Raw genomic sequence first — 20,472 nt, forward strand, 5'->3', positions numbered from 1 at the left:
AAAAATGTAATAAAGCACCATCAACTACGGAGTACAGGACTGACCACATACAGGCAACCTCAATTGAGATTCTTCATTGGATTAGATCTTTAAGAATATCTACAATATACTGTCCTCACCGTCATGTGTTGAGGGATGACTTGTTCTCTTAATTTCGTTCGACGTTGAGTACCCGTTTTGTAGCAGGAGGGGATTGGAATGCGAAGCATCATCTGAAGATGCCGGCTCTTCACTAATTGCGATAGAGCTCTAAGGAATTATATAACCAATATGCGCCTGAATGTCATCGCTGGGATAACTGGAACTGGGGTATTCAGACTGCATTGTAGTCGCTGGCGGTGGAGTCAGTGCATTTCTAATTGAATCGCGATGGAGCAGCAATCCAAGGGAGATTGCTTGGAAGACTTGGTTCGGTTGGCGAAGATCCCTTCATGTTGATCGGAGATCCCTTCATATCGAGGAGGTCGATTGGTAGGTCTCCGCCGAGACTGTGAGTTTCCGCTGAGGATCCCGTGGTCTCCAGGCGAGGAGTACCCCTACTCCCACGTTAATGTGCGCAATTGCACAAATGTAGTACTACAGCTACTGTTTCGAATTGCGCAGGGAGGACGATTGTTGAAACTGCGCAAGGAGGGCACAATGATGAAGGACCATGACGACCATGGTTGTCACCATGGGACGGTGATAGAAGTCCGAAGGGCGTCCTCTCGCGAAGTCGTCACCATGGAACACCAATGTATTTACGTATACATATACAGTTCTTTCACAGATTTCAATGGAAAGACCTTTCTGCATGTCATTAATTTTTTTTTCTTTTAGTATTCAAATTTACTTATAGTTGCGGTAAATTGGAACTAATTGTAAATTAAACGCTGCGGTAAAAAAAATGTTCATTAACTATATAGTCGTAGGTCTAAACGTCGTCAATCAGCATTAAAAGTAGCATTATACAGAAAAATAAACCTGGATAATAAATAATAATTAAAATTCTGCAACTTAAAACCATATGCCTGTTTTAAACCAGTTGATGTTGTTTCATAAAAAGTAAGAACAAAGAATTAAGAATTAAATATTGCTAAAAATAATTCTAAAAATACCTGAATGCAGCTTAAATTTACTTTTAATGTTTTTTTAATTTATTTTTAAAATTAATCTATGTATATCAAATACTACGAGAAAAATTCATTAGAAAATAAGAATGAACCAGAAGAAAAGAGATGAACAGAAAAATTTAAATAATAATGAGAGTAATAAAAATAATAATGTAACTAGAGATTAAAGGATTTTGATATTTATGCAATAAAATTAGAAATGGGTGATGAAGTAAAGAAAATATCAGAAGTAGGCTTTATCAAGTTAGAAGAGCTATCATGCAGAAATAAATCTGTTAATATTAAAGTATACCATTCTTAGGAATATGTAAGCAAATATGTATATATTGTAGTAATTTTACATTGTAGTACGGAAATATCTTTATAGTCAAAATTCTATAAAGTATGAATAACTAGAAAGAATATATTAAAAGAGAATTTTTAAAAGATGGGGTTACAAGAAAATATAAAAATTAGGTTAATAAATTTTTGTTTGAAAGATAAAATTGTTGGTGAAGTAGTAGTTTCAAATAAATGCAAAAAAAACAGGAATAAAGCTGTTGGGTCAACTAGATATCAAGAACAAAAAATTATGAAGTAAAGGCTAGTTAATTTGATGTTGAAAAAAAGTGTAGAAGGGAAATTCAAGTAAACCACGATCAAAGAAAGATGTTCAGGTAAATATGTATAATTTACATAAGCTTTAGCTTTTCTATGTAGTAAAAAAAATATCATATAATAAATTTTACTATATCACGTTGATTGAAAAAAGCATATATTAATGATGAAGAAGAAAGTAAGTTAAAATCCAAAAATTATCATAGGCGAGGAGTAGATCAGGAGTACAAAAAATGAAAGTCTTACGTTGTATCACGTCGTGAACAATAATGTAATTTTAAGGATAAAAACATGTAATTCTAATCGATACCACTCAATATAGATTTCAGATATACCTCTTGATAGAGAAAGCTTGTAAACTGTCTATCCTAAGAGTCATATTTACGTGCCGGGAACCTAAACACTATAACGTAGATTAACACGAAATGTTTACAGCTTGGAAAGCGTGAATTCGTTTATACTAAGAGTCAATAGTTAAACATGAGAATTTTCGTCAACCTTGGGCTAATACTGCATAAACTATGTTTTATAATACACTAAAAATATACTATGTTTTATAATAATAATAATTTGCATTCATATAAAATACACACAGTATTATTTTTCAACATAAAATAATGTAAATCTAATTAATAACATTTTTTATTCAACTGAAATTAAATTTATCTTTATCTTTATAAGGAAAATATTAATATATTTATTATCTGAAGGAATTATCTTTTAAGTAAAAGAAGAAACTCGGTTTTCATTAAGTACTATCTACTCAGTAAATCTAGTAAAGTAAGAATTAGGTAGAAAGAAGGGAGCCTTAATGACACTTATTAAAATTAAATCTGTGATAACCCGACACGTAAAGAAACAACCTGTTATTGCAAAAATAGCAAGTTATAAAAAGCATTTTATTTATTTTTTTGTATAAACCTATTTTATTGTTATTGAGATATTAATCTTTTATAAAAATGTTTGTTATATAAATATTTTAGAATAATATAATACGCTGTGGAATGTTATGAAAAGTATGTTTATATTATTTTTAATTAAAAATTAAATGTACGAAGTTACAAAAGGAGTAATATTTAATTGTTTTAACTATTACTTACTTTATTTACTATTTTATTTAGTATTATGTGCTTAATATAATTTTATATAGACCTTAATAACAACAACTGTTAAAATACTGATGCTTTCATAATGCTTCTAACGTTTTAAATTAATTTGTTATAAGCAGTACAAAAATAACATAAAAACGTTTTCTTCATTATTAATGTAATTAATGAAATACGATCCAGTGTTTCTAACAGTAGCGCATTCTAATACGTGAGATTTGCTAGACCTTGTGAGCCCTCGAGCGTATCTACACAATACACGCGCGCGCGCGCACACACACACAAATCAAATACAGTTCTCAATTTTGCGCTGATACTTAAATCACATTTTCTTCTTCATCATTAATATTATATATATGTATTCTTTTTTTAATCAATTTGATAAAGTAAAATTTACTATATGACTTTTTTTCACTACATAGAAAAGCTAAATTATGTATATTTATCGTAACATCTTACTTTGATCGTAGTTTTTACTTGAACTTTTACCCTCTACTCATTTTTTTCACCAAATTAACTATCCATCACTTCAAAATCTTTTGTTCTTGATATCTAGTTGACCCAACAGCTTTATCCCTTTTTTTACATTTATTTGAAAGTACTTACTTCACCAACACTTTTAGCCTTCAAACAAAAATTTATTAAGCTAATTTTTAAATTTTCCTGTAACCCCATCCTTTAAAAATACTCTTTTACTATATGCTTTGTAGTTAGTCATACTTTATATAGTTTTGACTATAAAGATAATTTATAAATACTACAATGTAAAATTACTACAAAATACACATTTTTGCTTATAAATTCCTAAGAATCGTATACTTTAATATTAACAGATTTAATTCTGTGATAGATCTTCTAATTTGATACAGCCTACTTCTGATATTTTATTTACTTCATCATCCCTTTCTAATTTTATTGCATAAATATCAAAATTATTTAATCTCTTGATACTTTATTATTTTTATTACTCTAATTATTCTTGACTTAAATTTTCAAAAAAATTAATTAAACCACAATTTTTGTTTATTTCTGTCTTTAAGAACAACATGGAGCCGAATAGGGGGGAAGGGATTAAACATATATAAAAGGTGGAAAATGAAAAAGAATACTTATTTATCAGGGTAGATCAGAGTAGTTTACAGCCACCGTTTTACTTATCTTCCTTATAAGACGAAAACAAAAAAACTTGATTTTTTAAGGTGAAATTATTTTTTTAATTTATTTAAAAAAAATAATAATAATATAAAATAAAAGTAATCAGTTTATTTTTTTATTTTTGTAGAAAAATTGGAACAAATCTTTTATGATTTAACAAATTTTCTATTTTCAAATTTTTTCCAATCGAATATAATTACATATTTGATAAAAAAAAATAATTGTATATGTAAATATTATCTAAACACCTTGAAATGCCTGATAAGTAAGATATCACTGAACCTCAGTTAGAAAATACTTACATTGAAAAAAAATTATTTTTTCTTTCAAGGAACAATATAAATTTAGGTCAAGGACAACATGTTTGCCACGTACTAGAATAAGAAAAAAAAAATACTTTTTTTTTTTTAGCAGAGGAGAAAAGTTGAATAGTGGACGGAAGAAGTGCCTGCTACATATAAAATGGTGGAGAAAAAATATTAGATTTTTATTAATTTCTGTCTCAAATCTTTACAGTGTAACTTTTTCGTTCAAAGCCAACTCAAAAAAAAATAATTTGAGAAATTCACGTTTTAAACAATTTTCAATATAGACGAGATATAGATTTATCTATATCTCGTCTATATTTCTCCATTACGTTTTAATCTTTACATGGAACTAGCAGTTAATGATGTTAAAGAACAATTTAGATTCGGAGTAACAGTACAAGGTGAAAAGATAAAGATGCTACGATTTGCTGATGATATAGTAATTCTAGCCGAGAGTAAAAAGGATTTAGAAGAAACATTGAACGGCATAGATGAAGTCCTACGCAAAAACTATCGCATGAAAATAAACAAGAACAAAACAAAAGTAATGAAATGTAGTAGAAATAACAAAGATGGACCACTGAATGTGAAAATAGGAGGAGAAAAGATTATGGAGGTAGAAGAATTTTGTTATTTGGGAAGTAGAATTACTAAAGATGGACGAAGCAGGAGCGATATAAAATGACGAATAGCACAAGCTAAACGAGCCTTCAGTAAGAAATATAATTTGTTTACATCAAAAATTAATTTAAATGTCAGGAAAAGATTTTTGAAAGTGTATGTTTGGAGTGTCACTTTATATGGAAGTGAAACTTGGACGATCGGAGTATCTGAGAAGAAAAGATTAGAAGCTTTTGAAATGCGGTGCTATAGGAGAATGTTAAAAATCAGATGGGTGGATAAAGTGACAAATGAAGAGGTATTGCGGTAAATAGATGAAGAAAGAAGCATTTGGAAAAATATAGTTAAAAGAAGAGACAGACTTATAGGCCACATACTAAGGCATCCTGGAATAGTCGCTTTAATATTGGAAGGACAGGTAGAAGGGAAAAATTGTGTAGGCAGGCCACGTTTGGAATATGTAAAACAAATTGTTAGGGATGTAGGATGTAGAGGGTATACTGAAATGAAACGACTAGCACTAGATAGGGAATCTTGGAGAGCTGCATCAAACCAGTCAAATGACTGAAGACAAAAAAAAAAACAAAATAGATTTATCTCCCCTGTATTTTTGTTGATAACAATTTGCAGTATAGTTGTCAATCAAAAGTCTCAAAAGTCTACTAAGACATCCTGAACGAACATTCTTATTATTATTACTATCCTCTCAATTATTCATTCATTTCTAACAAAGTTGTTATATCTTAACTTTTCAGACTAACTCAGCTTATTACATATTACATGTTTTATTGAGTATTAGGCTTTGATGTACTGATATTTATGATTTAATATGTATGAATTTTTATTTATTAAATTTCCCTTAGATCGATCATGTGACCATTATTTGATGGCCGAACAAATACTGTGTTAATCGTAATTTATTAATACTCAAAATTATGTCAATCATAATTTATAATCTTATATGACGTCAGTTCCTTTTCATTATCTGTTACAATTAAAAAATTAAACATTTTTCTAATTTTACATTAATTTTTTTTTTAATCCGCAAGTGGCACAAATGTTTTATGGTTGTAATAGATCTCTACTGTGGTTCTTAACTGAGGCGGATTTATATTTTATTGTTTCAATTATAACAAATTTGATGATGGAAGATGCTGTTGTTCATGGAACATGAAAGAGAGGATTAATCAAGCGAAGCAATCATGTGATATTCGCAATGAGGAGAGGAGGCTGCCCACGGGTTCATCGCGACGGGATTCTAATCACATGCTTAAGGTATTCGGTACCTTGGTCTTGATCTTGATCGTTGTCTGACGTGAAAGGTCCATGTAGGAGAAAACAATTGGATATTAAGTTTAAGGAAATGTACTGATTGTTGAGCAAGAGATCACAGTTTTCACTATCCAACAAACAATTATTGTACACGACGATCCTGAAACCAGTTTTGGATCTATGGGATCCAGCTTTGGGATACAGTAAGCAGCGGTAACGTGGAGAGTATGCAGTCATTCCAAAACAAACTCTTGAACAGCAACTCGGAGGCGCCTTGGTTTATAAGAAACAGTGAAATCCATGAATATGGGTTTACCATATTTTCGAGAAGAAATACAGCGATTCGATACGAAATGTAGATTACGGATAAACAAATACGTGACTATTTAGCTATTAACCTTCTAAATAGTGAAAGAGTTAGAAGGCTAAAACAACTCCTCGTGTTGGACCTTCGTGACTTTATGTGATCTGAGGTGGAACTACATCAATTTGGTGTTACCATAGCTATAATCATATTTCACTTCGTTCAATTTTAATTATTAATTACAGTTTTATTTACATTTTTCTCCTGTTTATGAATTTTTTTGATTGTTTTTGTTTTGTGTTGAACTACCAGTAACACTGTTCTTAGACATGACTTTATATGTGTACTACTTATATTTAATGTTCTTTATAGGGATATTAGTAAGTAATTCCTTACGAGCTTCGATGGAAGCCTTTCCACATGTGATGATATCTAATGATGGTTTCTGTAGTAGTGTACCTGATAGTACATTTTATTTTGAGACAAAAATAAAATTAAAAACTTCAGTTTTTCCGACGTTTATTGGTCTTACACTTAATTAAAAAAATTGATGTTTATATTTTTTATCCATTTTAGTAAACTTTTCATTAGTGGGTTTCAAAAAACTTGATGGCTTACACTGTTATTGAGTAATGATTATTACAAAATGTTAATCTTGGTAGCTATTTTGAGGCGATTCTGACGGCCGATCACGGTCATTTGTATACTTTTGTAATCCTCTAACGATGCCTAATCCGAAGTCAAAATCAAAATCTGGGACAAAAAGTGTTCAGACGCATATATATTGAATTCAATAACGAACTTTTCATTCGTTGATAATATTTTTATACATAATAACTCGTTTAATAATCTTGTCTGATAAAAAAAGTATATTGTATTTTCAAAATCGATCAATGTTGATTAAAGAATAATATTACATTATAGTGCAGTTACAGAAAATTATATGTTACTGTCAAGCATAAAAGGTTTCTCAATTCAATTTAAAAAAATAATAAATTGCATGGTACATGGAATAGAAACAAAATTTTATTTCACATCGAAAAAAATAATAAAGTAATTAAAATAAATAACAAGTAGAATGAAAGAAGATAGGGTGGCACCGATAAATTTATGAGTAAAAAATCAGTTAACATTGGATAAATCATTACCAGCATAGAACACAATTTATGGATTATTACTTAGATAAAAAGAATGTATGTATACAATATCAATATATATATATATATATATATATATATAGTACTGACGAAATCGTTCAAAGATACTTTAAATAATAACCATCGAAGGGAAATGAATAATGACTGTTACCATCAGATACGATAAAAGCTGTGTTATCACAAACGATATCATTTGGAATAGAGTGGTATTTTATAATTAATATCACTCTTATAACTGTAATCATATTAGCTGTAATTACGCTTGCTCTGATTTATTAATATAATCAACATTAAATATACCTATCAGTAACAGTAATAATTTATTAATACTGCTATTTGTAATATTATAGATATATATTTTCGATTTAACATTAAATATTTTCCGGATACGATGAGGAAATATAACCAGTAACATTATAAAAAAATTTAACTCGGTAGTGATAAAAAATAAAAAGGTATTAGTTTATATCAATTACAAATAATAATTAAAGAAGAGGTAGGTATCCTTCGATAAATTACCTAATAAAATAAAATTATACGTCTAATGCTGCTTACAACTTTTGATACTGAATTGCGTGATGCTACGAAAAACTATAACACGTATAACCGATGTTTTTAAGTCGAGATCTATATTGCATTGGATTGGGAAAATGCATCGAACAGGAAAACGTTTCCATTAACCGTAAAGAAAAACATAAACATGTCTACACTAAAAAACCACTCTACTCGTTTTATAAGTTACTTCTTTTTAGAAAACAAAAAAAAGATGAAACTAAAATAACAGAAACGAAAAATTTTATATAGTTGATCAAGTTCTACTAAACTAAAAAAAAAAAAAAAAAACACTAAATAAGAAAATAAAGAAATATGCTTTCTTTTATAAATTAATTACGTTTTATTTTTATGGTTACAATTTTTTTTTTTTTTTGAAAAAAAAAGAAAAGTTACTTAACTGAAATTTTAGGTAACATAAAATATGACTTTAGTGAATAATATGAAATAATACCTAGCTAGGGTAAATATAAATTTATTATGACGTATCAGGGTTAGCAATAAATTCGTTCGATTTTATTAAATAGCTTTGGCAATTATAATCCTATTACAATTACAGTTTGACGAAAGATTTATTTAACCATACTTTTGTGAATATCTTACGTTAATTTCAGTGCATGAAATTAATATAAATGGAATTTTATAATAAATAAATAAAAAATTCAAATACTAATTCTCATAATTGGACATTTTTCCAGTTTTACATGATGCAATAATTAATGAAATATAATAATAAAAATATACTATCTTCCATACTTTTAAATAAAATCCTAATTATACTAAATTACTTATTAACATGAATGAAATCACCTAAATGCTATAAAATTTAAAAACCTCTTCATATGACGCTCAACTAGTAATAAATTTTATTTCCAAGTGGTATTCAGATTTTATTCGTGATAACATTTCAAACCATGTATTGCTATTAAATATTTATTAAGATATAAATATCAATAATTTTAGTAATACTCGATAACTCTTTACTCCAAAGTAACTCAAATAAAATAAGAGTGATTAAATTAAACATTATTAAATATTAGTATTAACAACAAAGAATATAAAAAATGCCTAATATAATTCTAAATAATTGATAAAGTAATTTTAATTTTAATTCTTACCGGTAACTGAAGAATTTGAAGTTGCAGTTGAAGCCGGATAAAATGTTACTTCCTCTTTTGGCTGTTGTGGAAATTGTCCGCTTTCATCCTAATAAAAAAAAAAAAAAAGTTTAAATTAGAAGGTATTTACGAGTAATTTAGACGTTAAATGTTTTTTTTAATTATGCTCCGCATAATTAAAAAAGCATCCGCCTACGTAAGCAGATAATTAATCAATTTAACCAATATTTTAACTAAGGGTGTACTCAACAAAAGATGTCAACATCAATAAACTAAGAAGAAAGTTCGAATATGTAATTAAGGGAATAAGTAACTCAGATATTCTTTGTAATGTATGGGTGAAATGGAACATCATTTACACATTTTACGCACTACAAAAGGTGCTCATGTAGAACTTGTTTAAGGTTAATAAATATTAAGAACAAAGCTGTTTGAAATGTCCTGATTAACAATTAAACATGTATGTAAGTATATTTCTTTGTTAATTTTGTTATTTTTCAATTAACACCTAAAACTAGCTGAATAATTTATGATCTCCCTGGATATTTTATACTGATGTACTTATTTTTACCAGTTTAAATATCGTAATAATACATTTTTTTCCTTCCAGAGATCCTTAGCTATCACTTGGTTACAGTTTTTTTTTTTTTTTTACTTAAAAATGTGAAAAATGAATGAATTTCGCATCAATAATTTTTTCACCGTAAAGTTACAGAAATTATTATGCCAGTTGTTTATTGCTAACAAACATATTTCTAGACATTAAAATTAATTAACGTAGGATAAATTAAATAAGTTAATATTATTTACATTGATCTTTACTTTATCTCGGTAGCAACAACGCTGTAAAATAATTTTGTAAACTGAAATAAGTTTAGATAAATATCTACCTATACATCAAAAACTGTGTAGCTAAAACTTGATGTAAAAAAACGTAGTCAATATGTGTGCAAATATTGAATTTGTTATAAAAGCTGGACTTTATTTATTATAATCAAACAACTACAGTGAATCAAACTGATTGCTTAAAAAGAAATCGTACGCAATTTAATTTTAAATAATGGAAACTTTATTTAAAATATAATTTAGCGTCTAAGTAAATTATTTTCATAAGCTGTCCAGATCTAAACTATGCTGTTAATTCGGCGTTTCAAACAATTTTAATTTCATTTTCATATCTGAACTAGATCTTTAGATATTACAGCTGAATATATTAAATATAATGAGGCTATTACACAGACAGATATATAACAGATCTTGAAAGGATTTATAGTTTTTGAAAAAATGTAAAAAACATCAACAAATGTGAAGACCTCAAGAGTCTAGAGGGTCCATTTTATTTAGAGGTCAATTCACTATCAATCCTGTAAACAAAAGAGTTGGTCTTCGGCTAGACTAAATTACTGTACGCTAGTTATTTTCCATCCGCGTTTTGTATACTCAGTTGTCTAAATTATAAGCACAATTATTTTTTCTAGTATTAATTAATATATATGTATTATGATTTCAGAGGATTGTTTTTGAACTGTAACGAAAATAAACTTTTTAACAAAATGAAAAAGAATGAGTGGAAAAACGAAGTCAGTAAAAGGAAATTTTTCGTAGATAAGAAATTATTAATTAAGTTACTATTTCTTTTTTTTAATGGGTGTCTAGGATCAGAATTATCATTCCATTAAATAATATTAAAGATCAAGTTACAGATATTATTATCAAAACTAATCGAAAATGAGTTTTACTAATGAGATTTAAAAATTAAAAGAAACAATTTTTCCCATTTTGTTATGTCTAAATTGACTTGGCAATCTTTTCGTGAAAATAGTTCAAAAAGTGACTACAAAAACGTAAGTCAATGAATTTCTTCTAAGATGCATGCGTTGAGTGACACTAACACACGCAAGCTTGCGTGATGATCTTCAATCCTAATTTTATTTGTATATATATATATATATATATATATATATATATTAGAAAAGAAAAAAGGTATATTGGGGTGAACTTTTTCAATATGATAAATAAAATTCACATTCAATAAACGTAAAATGTAACCATAAAGTGGATTAAGCGTGTAAACATCACGAGGTCACCGTGCATAATTAAAATAGCTAGGGCGCTATAAAAGAGCTTAGTTAAGTAATTGGGACCTCAGGAATTATAAAAAATAAACATAATGACTTCTCTGCATGCTGCCGTTTTAATCCTTTGATAGCTTCTCAAACGGTTTTTGTATATCATACGTCATCCAGTTACACTGAAAGTAACTATTCAGTACCCGCAGTTTACGCTATATAGTACCGGTCGGGTCACAGATTATTATCTCTGCGTTCCGGAACTAATCCATTGTAATGATGATCCGTTGAATGAATAATTTAAATAAATTTAAGTTGGTATCCAAGAGCAATAAAATATACATTAAGTTGATAATAAAAATTATGTTGCTTTCAAAGTCCCAGTAGGGTTGTGTGTGAAGAAAAAACATTTTTTTTCTGTAAAGTAGTATGTAACAAATCACCTGATGGAAAAAATGCAGTTTTCTATCGTTTAAAACTATACCTTTGTACTCTATATGAAGCTTTAATATTTTTAAAAAGTAGTTTAAATCTATATGAAAAAATATAAGTGCCGGGAATTATATAGGTAACGGTTCATAAAATATTCACTTTGTGGTGTAACTTTTTACGATTCATAACTACGATAAAGATTTCATAAAATTCGATGATTAAGTTTATTTAACAGGGAATTTTTACCTCTCAGTTTAGCATTTTACGACTTTTTTCCTATGATCGATTTCGACATGGCGGCCTTTTTTTTTTAATTACTGATATTTCGGTTCTCAGTTTTTAAAAATGTATTACTAATGGGATAGCTCATTTAAATCGTTTGATTGGATACTTGATGTAGGATTTGTTGATTTTAAATTTCCATCCTTTAGTTTCGCAACAAGTTTAACGATTGTGTTGCTGCTACTGAGTATCTTCTGTATCAATGTAACATCTGTACTCAAGTGTAAATTACTACAGTAATTGAAGTTTGCACTTTATTACTGTGCATCAAGTTTAATCAGTATCAAGTGCTGCAATTAATTAGTTTGCTTTCATGGTTCAGAAATCAAATGTCGACATCAAGCACCGCCGTTGTCGTTTGCTGCTATTATTTATTAAATCAATATTATTATTAATTTAATATAATAATAAAATTATTTAAATTTTTAATTCGCTATTTTACATGCTATCGCTTTAGCAGAATTTAATCTGGTACTGAATGGATATTTTCAAATTCATTTTTTTCTTAATTACCAAACTGCCATTCTCTGAGAAAATACCTGATGAATTCTTCATGCTTCGATAACTGCGTCAATGTTAACATTTTCTAGAAATCTTTTATACGATTCATTCAAGCATATTGTAAAATCATACTGGGAATAACTAGGTAAAATATTTTTAACATAATCTCAAGTATAACTTTATAAAAATAGTGCAGTTAATATTAAAAAAAAACCAATGAAAGATTGTTAAGAAGTTAAAATGGTAGAAAAAAACCACTGCAAAACAATGAACTAAAATTTGGATTCGTACTTTCCAGAATATCACTGCAGACTGCTTTTTACTTCCTTGTACGAAGTAAAGAAAGTATGATCACAAAAATTTCAGTTTTTAGATTTCAACGGAAATATCTACCCATTTTGACCATCCCTCAATCCATTTTGACTAGTTTTGCGTGACGTCTGTATCTCGCATAATTCAAAATCGATTAGCCATAGGTTGTTGAAATTTTGGATTAGGACTGTTGTAACATGTAGTTGTACACCTCCCCTTTTGATTGCGATCGACTGAACCAAAACTGTCCAAAAAAGCCCAAAATCAAAAAAAGGTGGTTTTTTGAATTTTTTTAATTGCAGCAATAAGCCCTATTTGAGAGCTTTTCAACAATATATCATAAGTGGTACATATTTTCATTGCTTTCAGAGTTGTAGCCAAATAAAATTTTATTTTATGAAATATTTAGATGTTACAGGAAGGCATATTGATTTCGAATCAGACTTCGCCTCCTTTTTTTAACTTTTCTTTTTTAATTTAATTATATTGATTTATTAATAATTATTAACCTCTTATTGGAAAAAAAAATTATGATATTATTTCAATAATAATAATAAAATAAACAAATATCTGAAGTTTTAAATCTGATATTCACATCAGATTTTTATACAGATCTTTCTGCTATTAAAAACATCCTGCAGCAAATTTGAATGAGTAATGTAAATGAAAATTTCTACTAGTGTAACATATAGTAGAAAAACGAGTGACCACTGATAATAATACATGAAAAACATAATGTTTTTTTTTTTTTTTTAATTTAATGTAGTATTTTAATAGCATTTATGAAAGTCAATGGTTTTACTAAAGTTTAGTGATTTTAATAAATTAAAAAATGGAAAAAAGGTTATGAAGGAAAAAGTAATTTCCATTACAACAGCTGGGAATATCGGTCGTCTGTTACAAAGCAGTTCAATAGCTTTACGTAAGCATCTGAACAGTATTTTTGGTGTGTAGCTAACACTAAGTATTCAATTTACATAACTGTTATTATTTCAACTAAATCAATTTCTTTAATTTTTAAGTTGCTCTTTGCAGTATTTTTAAACTGTTGAAAATTTAAAAAAAAATATTTTCTAAAAATAAAACACGAGTATGTGCCCTATTTCTTTTCATCGGTTCCAATTGTTTTGATTTGTTCCCATTTGGTTCAAATGGTAAAAATAAAATACTTGGTAATATAAAAACGAATATTAAAGTTAATAATTTCTAAGTTATTTTGTAAATGATTATGTATTACGTCCATTTTTTACATATTTTTATTTTACTTATGATATTACCGCTAAATTACTGTACTGATTTTTAAAAATAATAGGAAGAGTTTTAAAAAATTTACGTTAGTCTTAAACTGTTAATGTGTAACATTTTAAAGTGTTAGCTGTATAATTATTCTAAATGCAAAATTTTTCTCATATTGCTTTTTTAATTTTTCCTTTACAACTATCACAGCCAAGAAGTAAATAATTCTTAGAATAAAATTTGTACTTAAAACAAACGTGAATAATTTTTAATGGTGTATTCTGGATGAAGAATCTTTTTTTTGAATATACATCTTTTAACTTAAATATGAATATTAAAGTTTTTTTCTCTTTAAAATTATGTCATACATCATTTTATATAACTATATAATTCGATCTATGTTTGAGCTTGCTTTTATACTATACCCAAAATGGTTAGCGACGTAATATTTTAAAAAGTTAGAGCAATTTGAATAATATTTATCCGACATAATTTTGTGTTATTTTGGATGAAGGTTCTAGTTTCATAATTTTTTCTAACTTTTCCCTTTTAGATAGATTAGTTAAATTGCTGTATTTAAAATAATGAATAATTTATTGTGTAATATATGTATATCTTATTAATTTTTTCCACTCTACCCAGCCGGACCGGATCCACAACAAAGCAAAGCACAGACCAGGGTGTTGTCTAGTCAAACGGGTCTCCCCGTCCGCCGGCCATAAGTCTAGTGGAACTGGTCAGCCCGCCTGTTACATCTTTCATTGCCTGCCTCATACCCCTAGGCCGTGGTATCCAAGCCCGAATATGTCGTTCCTGGACCCCACCCTAGAAGCCGGGACTCTGTCTTCACGCCAATGCCTCTAGTGAGAGCACCCTGTGCAGGGCACTCTCACCGGGTCTCGGTCTTTTTCGCGAAGGGATGAGAGAGTCCCAGTGCCTCATCACTACCGCCCATCCTTGCAAGCACAGACGAACGGCAGCTTCGCAGGTGGCTGTCCCTTAACCCTTCGCCACCGATCCATCATGGCTTTGTGCTGGAGTATCCGTGTCACAAAGTCATTTACCGCACGAAATATCTCTGCTCCCGATAACACACAGTCTATGATTGTGTCGCCTTTAAGGTGCCCAGTCACCAACTCACAGCAGTGACGTTCATCAGCCACATCCGGCAGTCGAACAAGACGTGTTCCGGTGTATCCAGCTCTCCACGAGAAAGGCAAAAGGGGTCTCAGCTCTCCTCCTGGCATGTAAGTACACCCGAAACACGCCGTGGCCAAATAAAAATTGGGTCAACCAGTAGGTGACTTCACCAAAGCTGCGGTTGACCCAAGGCTCGACTGCTGAATCAGATGATGTGTCCATCGCCCCGTGGAGGACAGATCCCAGCGGACCTGCCATTCTCGGAACAACCACCTGTGCATATCACTCCTGTCAGCTCCTCTAATAATGCCAATTCTCATCCGGTTAGTTGTTTAAATGGAGGGATGCCCGCAATGACGAACACTGCCTCAGGCGAAACTGAAGAGTATGCTGAAACGATGTGGAGGGCAATCCGTCTCTCCACACCCTCCAGTACCCGCCGATTTCGATCAGCATCCTAGGGCTTTCGAACAATGACCCATATAGCAGAACCATGATAGTCATATGCTATATGGCTATCATATTATATGCTATATAATACAACTTTCTTTTGGATGACCGGGGGCCAACCACGTTGCGTAGGATCCTACACAGTGCCCGCATCATCGCTCCTGCACGATCAGATGTCTCCCGCACGTGTACAGAAAACATACGCTGTCGGTCCAGCCATTCGCTAAATACATCAACGACTCCAACTAGGGTACTCCAACTGGGGGTACCAACTAGGGTACAGGCTCCGCCAACCGTGATCCGGATCGGAGAAAGAGGATGCTGGCAGGCATCAGATGAATGCTGTTTTCTCAGGAGACAAGGTTATCCAAGTATCCATCAACCAGTGCTGCACTAGATCGATAGCGTTAGTGGCCGCCGTAGCTACGTCGTCTACAACCCTCGTCTATACTAGCAATGCCAGATCGTCAGCAAAGACAACCAGTACAACACCTCGAGAATACCTCAGTCGAAGCACCCCATCAAACACCAGGTTTCATAACGTCGGACTAAGTACTGATCTCTGAGGTATCCCACATGTGACCTGAAAAGAGAGCTGTGAGTCCGTTGAATTGTAAAGCAGACGTCTTTCTTCCAAGTACCTTTGTACCATTTGTCGTACATCGCCGTTTACCTGCTTGTCCCGTAGGGCCTGGAACATATCACCCCAGCGCAACGAGTTGAAAGCATTCTTTACACCAAGCATCACAACCACAGGTATGTTTCTCTTAATATAATATTAAATTATTATTATTATTATTATTATTATTATTATATTATATTAATATAATGACTAAATATATTTCCTTTTATGATCTTCATTTTTGCAGTAATAATCATCGGTGGATGGTCTGATGTTTACAGAACTGTATAAGTAAACAGAATTTTTATTAGATTTACTTATTTATTAGTTAGTATTTAAAAAAATAGTCCCGGGAAATTAAATTTATGTAATGATTTTGACCAAGTTTATTATTATTATTTTTTTTTATAATTGGTAGAATAATACAAGTATAGATTTACAGAAATTAGTGTAGTTTAAATATTTTTCATAAAAAGTATTAAAATGAGATTACTCTGAAATTAAAAATTCAATTCACGAACATAGACGTAAAGCCAAGTGAAAAGCTTAATGATTTTCTAATTAGAAAATAATGAAAATATGACGGGAATGGGCTTATGAATAATTTTAATAGTTGTAGATTTTTTTTTCTTTTTTGTACAAACCTTATTAAATTAATAGTGTCATTATGTGAACATAGTTTGAATAATTCAACATATAAGTATATGAAGAGTGGTTTAATTAATATTTATAGCACAAGCATATATGTTTTTCTATGAAAATAAAGTAAAATAACTGTAATTTTAACGACATCTGAATGCTAATAAAGAGACTTAAATTAATTTAAAAACACTACTATCATTTTAACTAATCTAGTAACTTACAATTACACAAACTATATCACTAATCTCATAATTATTAGTGGCTTCCAAAATTTTATTCGTTTAAAATAAAAAAATTAATTTAAGCAACTAGAAATAACAGTTGCTTGAGTTCCGCTGTGTGTGTATATTGTAATTAAATCGAATTTTACAAACTATCTAATTGTCATATTGTAGGTTAATAAACTTAATATGTTTTTGGTTTAAGTGCAGGAGTTGTTTTACATGATTAAAAAAATTTTACAATATAAAAATAATTTTTAATTCATTGTTAAAAATATTTAAGAATTATTAAATTTTTTAATAATTTTTTTAATAATAAAAAAAATATTTAAATAAAGCTGTGGAAATATTTTTTACATAATATGAAATCAAATTAATTTAATTCAAGATATGCAATTTAATTCACTAATTTTATTCTATCTTATAACAGCTGTTTCTGGTAGAAATTATGTTTAAATATATTTCCATAATTTTTTAATTTTTGTGAGATGAACAATGTATCGTTTTTGTGGATCGATATCTTTAGAACTTAAAAGGGTATTGTATTATACAATTATTTTTTGACGCTTAATAAGCCTTTTTTTTTAGTCAGTCTTTTAAACGGTTACGCCGGTTAAATTCTAGCCTACGTTGATGATCATGGATCAGGTATCAGCTGTTCAAGGCGATGAAACCGATACTTCAAGTGGTGTTAGTATCTTATCTAACAGAAAACGTGGACCGTTGATGTCTTCGAAGAAGAACAGCAGGAAGCTTTCTCAATGAAAATTGATCAAGGATAATTTAAGGTTCATTATGGGTGATATATCTGATATCGAAATCGATGCTAAGATTGCTGATTGTCAGACTGACCCTTTGTGCCTCGGTAAAAAATACCAGTAATACGTATTCTAAAGTTGCGATGTCCAAAAGACGCAAATTATTTGCCTCTGTCAAATAAAATAATAAAAGCTCCCGGTTGAGGATGACATCGTTGAAAACAGCCGGGAGAACTGTGTTACCTCCCCGCCGATTATGCTGTAGATGTAATGAGGCTTTATGAGCTGCTTGAAACGGTCGTAACCAAGTGATTATTGCGTATGGTAATTAATTCTAAACAAATACAAGTCGTCTCGAAAGATGTTGACGCTTACAAAAAGATTACTGATTTGGTAGGCGCGCAAGAATTGAGCACACATTCATGAGAAAGAACGAAAAGCTGCGCAAGTAATGCTGAGGAATCTGCACTACTTGATTCCGAAATGATCAAGAAAAGAAGTTGATGGTAATGGATACAAGGTAAGAAGTATAATTAATCCACGTCACAGGGTGACGAAAGAACCGTTTTGTGAACCGAATGTAAATAACAATGATATATTTAATCTAAAATATACTGACAAATTTTGTGTTAGTTTCAAAACTCCAAGGAAACCTCCCGGTTTGGTAAAGTGCATGTGATGGCAATAGTGCAGCCACACAAAGAACAACTACATGAGGCCTTACCGTTGTGTTAAATGTGCTGTGATCATTGTTCACGGATCCACCTCGATGGTGTTTTCTTCTTTTTTTTTCTCTCACTGTTTTATAGTTTCTCCTGTTTATTAATCCTTGATTGTTTTTGTTCTGTGTTAAGTTAACAATGGTACTTTTCTGTGACTTAACTTTATGTGTGTACTTACACTGAATGTTCTGTATAGAAATATTAGTATGTAACAGAGTGTAAATTTTATTTTTAGAAAAAAAATTTGTTTGTTTCAACTGTAATATATACGATATATCAATATGAATCAAAAATTATTTTTGCCTGATTTGAGAATGTTCTTAAGTTAAATTTTCATATTAATCGAAGTTATTTATCATTTTTCTGATATCGCTACATAAGCTTGATGCTTATGCATGGGACATGGAGATGAAATTTTTTAGCGCATGAAAAATGTCTTGCCTGACCAGGATTTGAACCCGGAGATACGATTTTAAAAATGTGTACTTGTTAAAATGGTTTTACGGCTAGAACTACTAAAATTTATAATTTTTTATATATGCGATAAAATCTGTGACAAAATTATGAGTTTTGTTTGGAGATTTGAGTTTTTGTTTGTTGAAAATTTAATAATGAGAAGGTTTATTCTCGACATTTAAATTCTTTACACAGTTTTTCTTTTAACAGAATTATACTCTGTTTTCTTTTAGTATATAAAATTGAATAGGTTTTGTAACATAGGTAATAACGGGGGGTTTATTTTATTTTCATTAAAATTTAGCCAAGCCATGTTTTCCGCTCACCATTTCTACCCATATTTCTTTATACTTATGATGATTCCTAACTTTACATTTATTACAGACTTTTAATTTAAGGAGATAAAGTGGAATAAGGAAATTATTATTTTTTTTACTTCTAAATATTATAATTCTTTAAGAAGTATGTATGGCTTATCTAAGTATAAAATCCACAGGGTTAAAACCAGTCTTTATATAAAAATTACAGAAGTTAAATATTATTAGTTATTAAATACGAGTAAATTCTAGGAAACTATACAAATATTAAATTATCAACCAATTTTACATATTTTGTATGTGCGGGTATTTATGTGAGTAGAACATTTGAAAGCAAATTATTCCTACAAATAAATTCAAATGAATAACTAAATAAATAAAAAAAATTGAAAAACCAGCTACCACAGACTTATGGAGTATAGTCATAAATAAATTAAGAAATTGAAAATATTTATTTTCTATAATTCTAATATAATGACATAAAAATTAAATATGTGTAAACAAATATAAAACTTAAGACATCAGTGATTTATGATTTTAAATAGGAAAAGAAATGAATTTAGATACAACCTGACTACCCTGAATGAGGGATGTGAAAAACATAAAGTGCACAAAAGATAGGAGATACGGGACAAGTTTTTGACTGATTATAGTTCAGGTCGTATACGATGTAGTTGCTTGCCTCTGTTACTATGCCTCCAACCGAATCTGGCAGGTTTTACTGCATCGAGTCTCGTAACTTACTCATAAATAAAACATACACTAGCTTTACTTTATATTATTCACTTTGACTACAAACCTTCCTGTAAAATGTTAAGTCTGAACGCATTAATTTTATCATTCTAAAAGTAAAAATGAAAATTTTAAAATTCTATAACATTTTTTTACAAACATAATTTTTTTTTTTCTTGTACAAGTTCTTAATCAGTAGCCCACAACAAAAAGTAACTTTTTTACAAAAAGGAATTGCAGTTTTACTTTCGTGCAAATGCAGGTGGGTTAAAATAAAC

General features: G+C 29.7%; 1 protein-coding gene across 1 annotated transcript in view; it reads right to left on the reverse strand.

Moving 5' to 3' along the window:
- The window catches only part of LOC142320027 (dipeptidase 1-like), a 633,229-nt gene that overhangs the window by 467,336 nt on the left and 145,421 nt on the right, over positions 1–20,472 (reverse strand). Inside the window, exon 2 of the mRNA XM_075357707.1 lies at positions 9,303–9,390. Within this exon, the coding sequence (XP_075213822.1) occupies positions 9,303–9,390 (88 nt within the window). The remainder of the gene's footprint in view (positions 1–9,302; positions 9,391–20,472) is intronic.

This window comes from Lycorma delicatula, chromosome 2 (assembly GCF_047948215.1).
Source record: "Lycorma delicatula isolate Av1 chromosome 2, ASM4794821v1, whole genome shotgun sequence".
Classification (NCBI taxonomy): domain Eukaryota; kingdom Metazoa; phylum Arthropoda; class Insecta; order Hemiptera; family Fulgoridae; genus Lycorma; species Lycorma delicatula.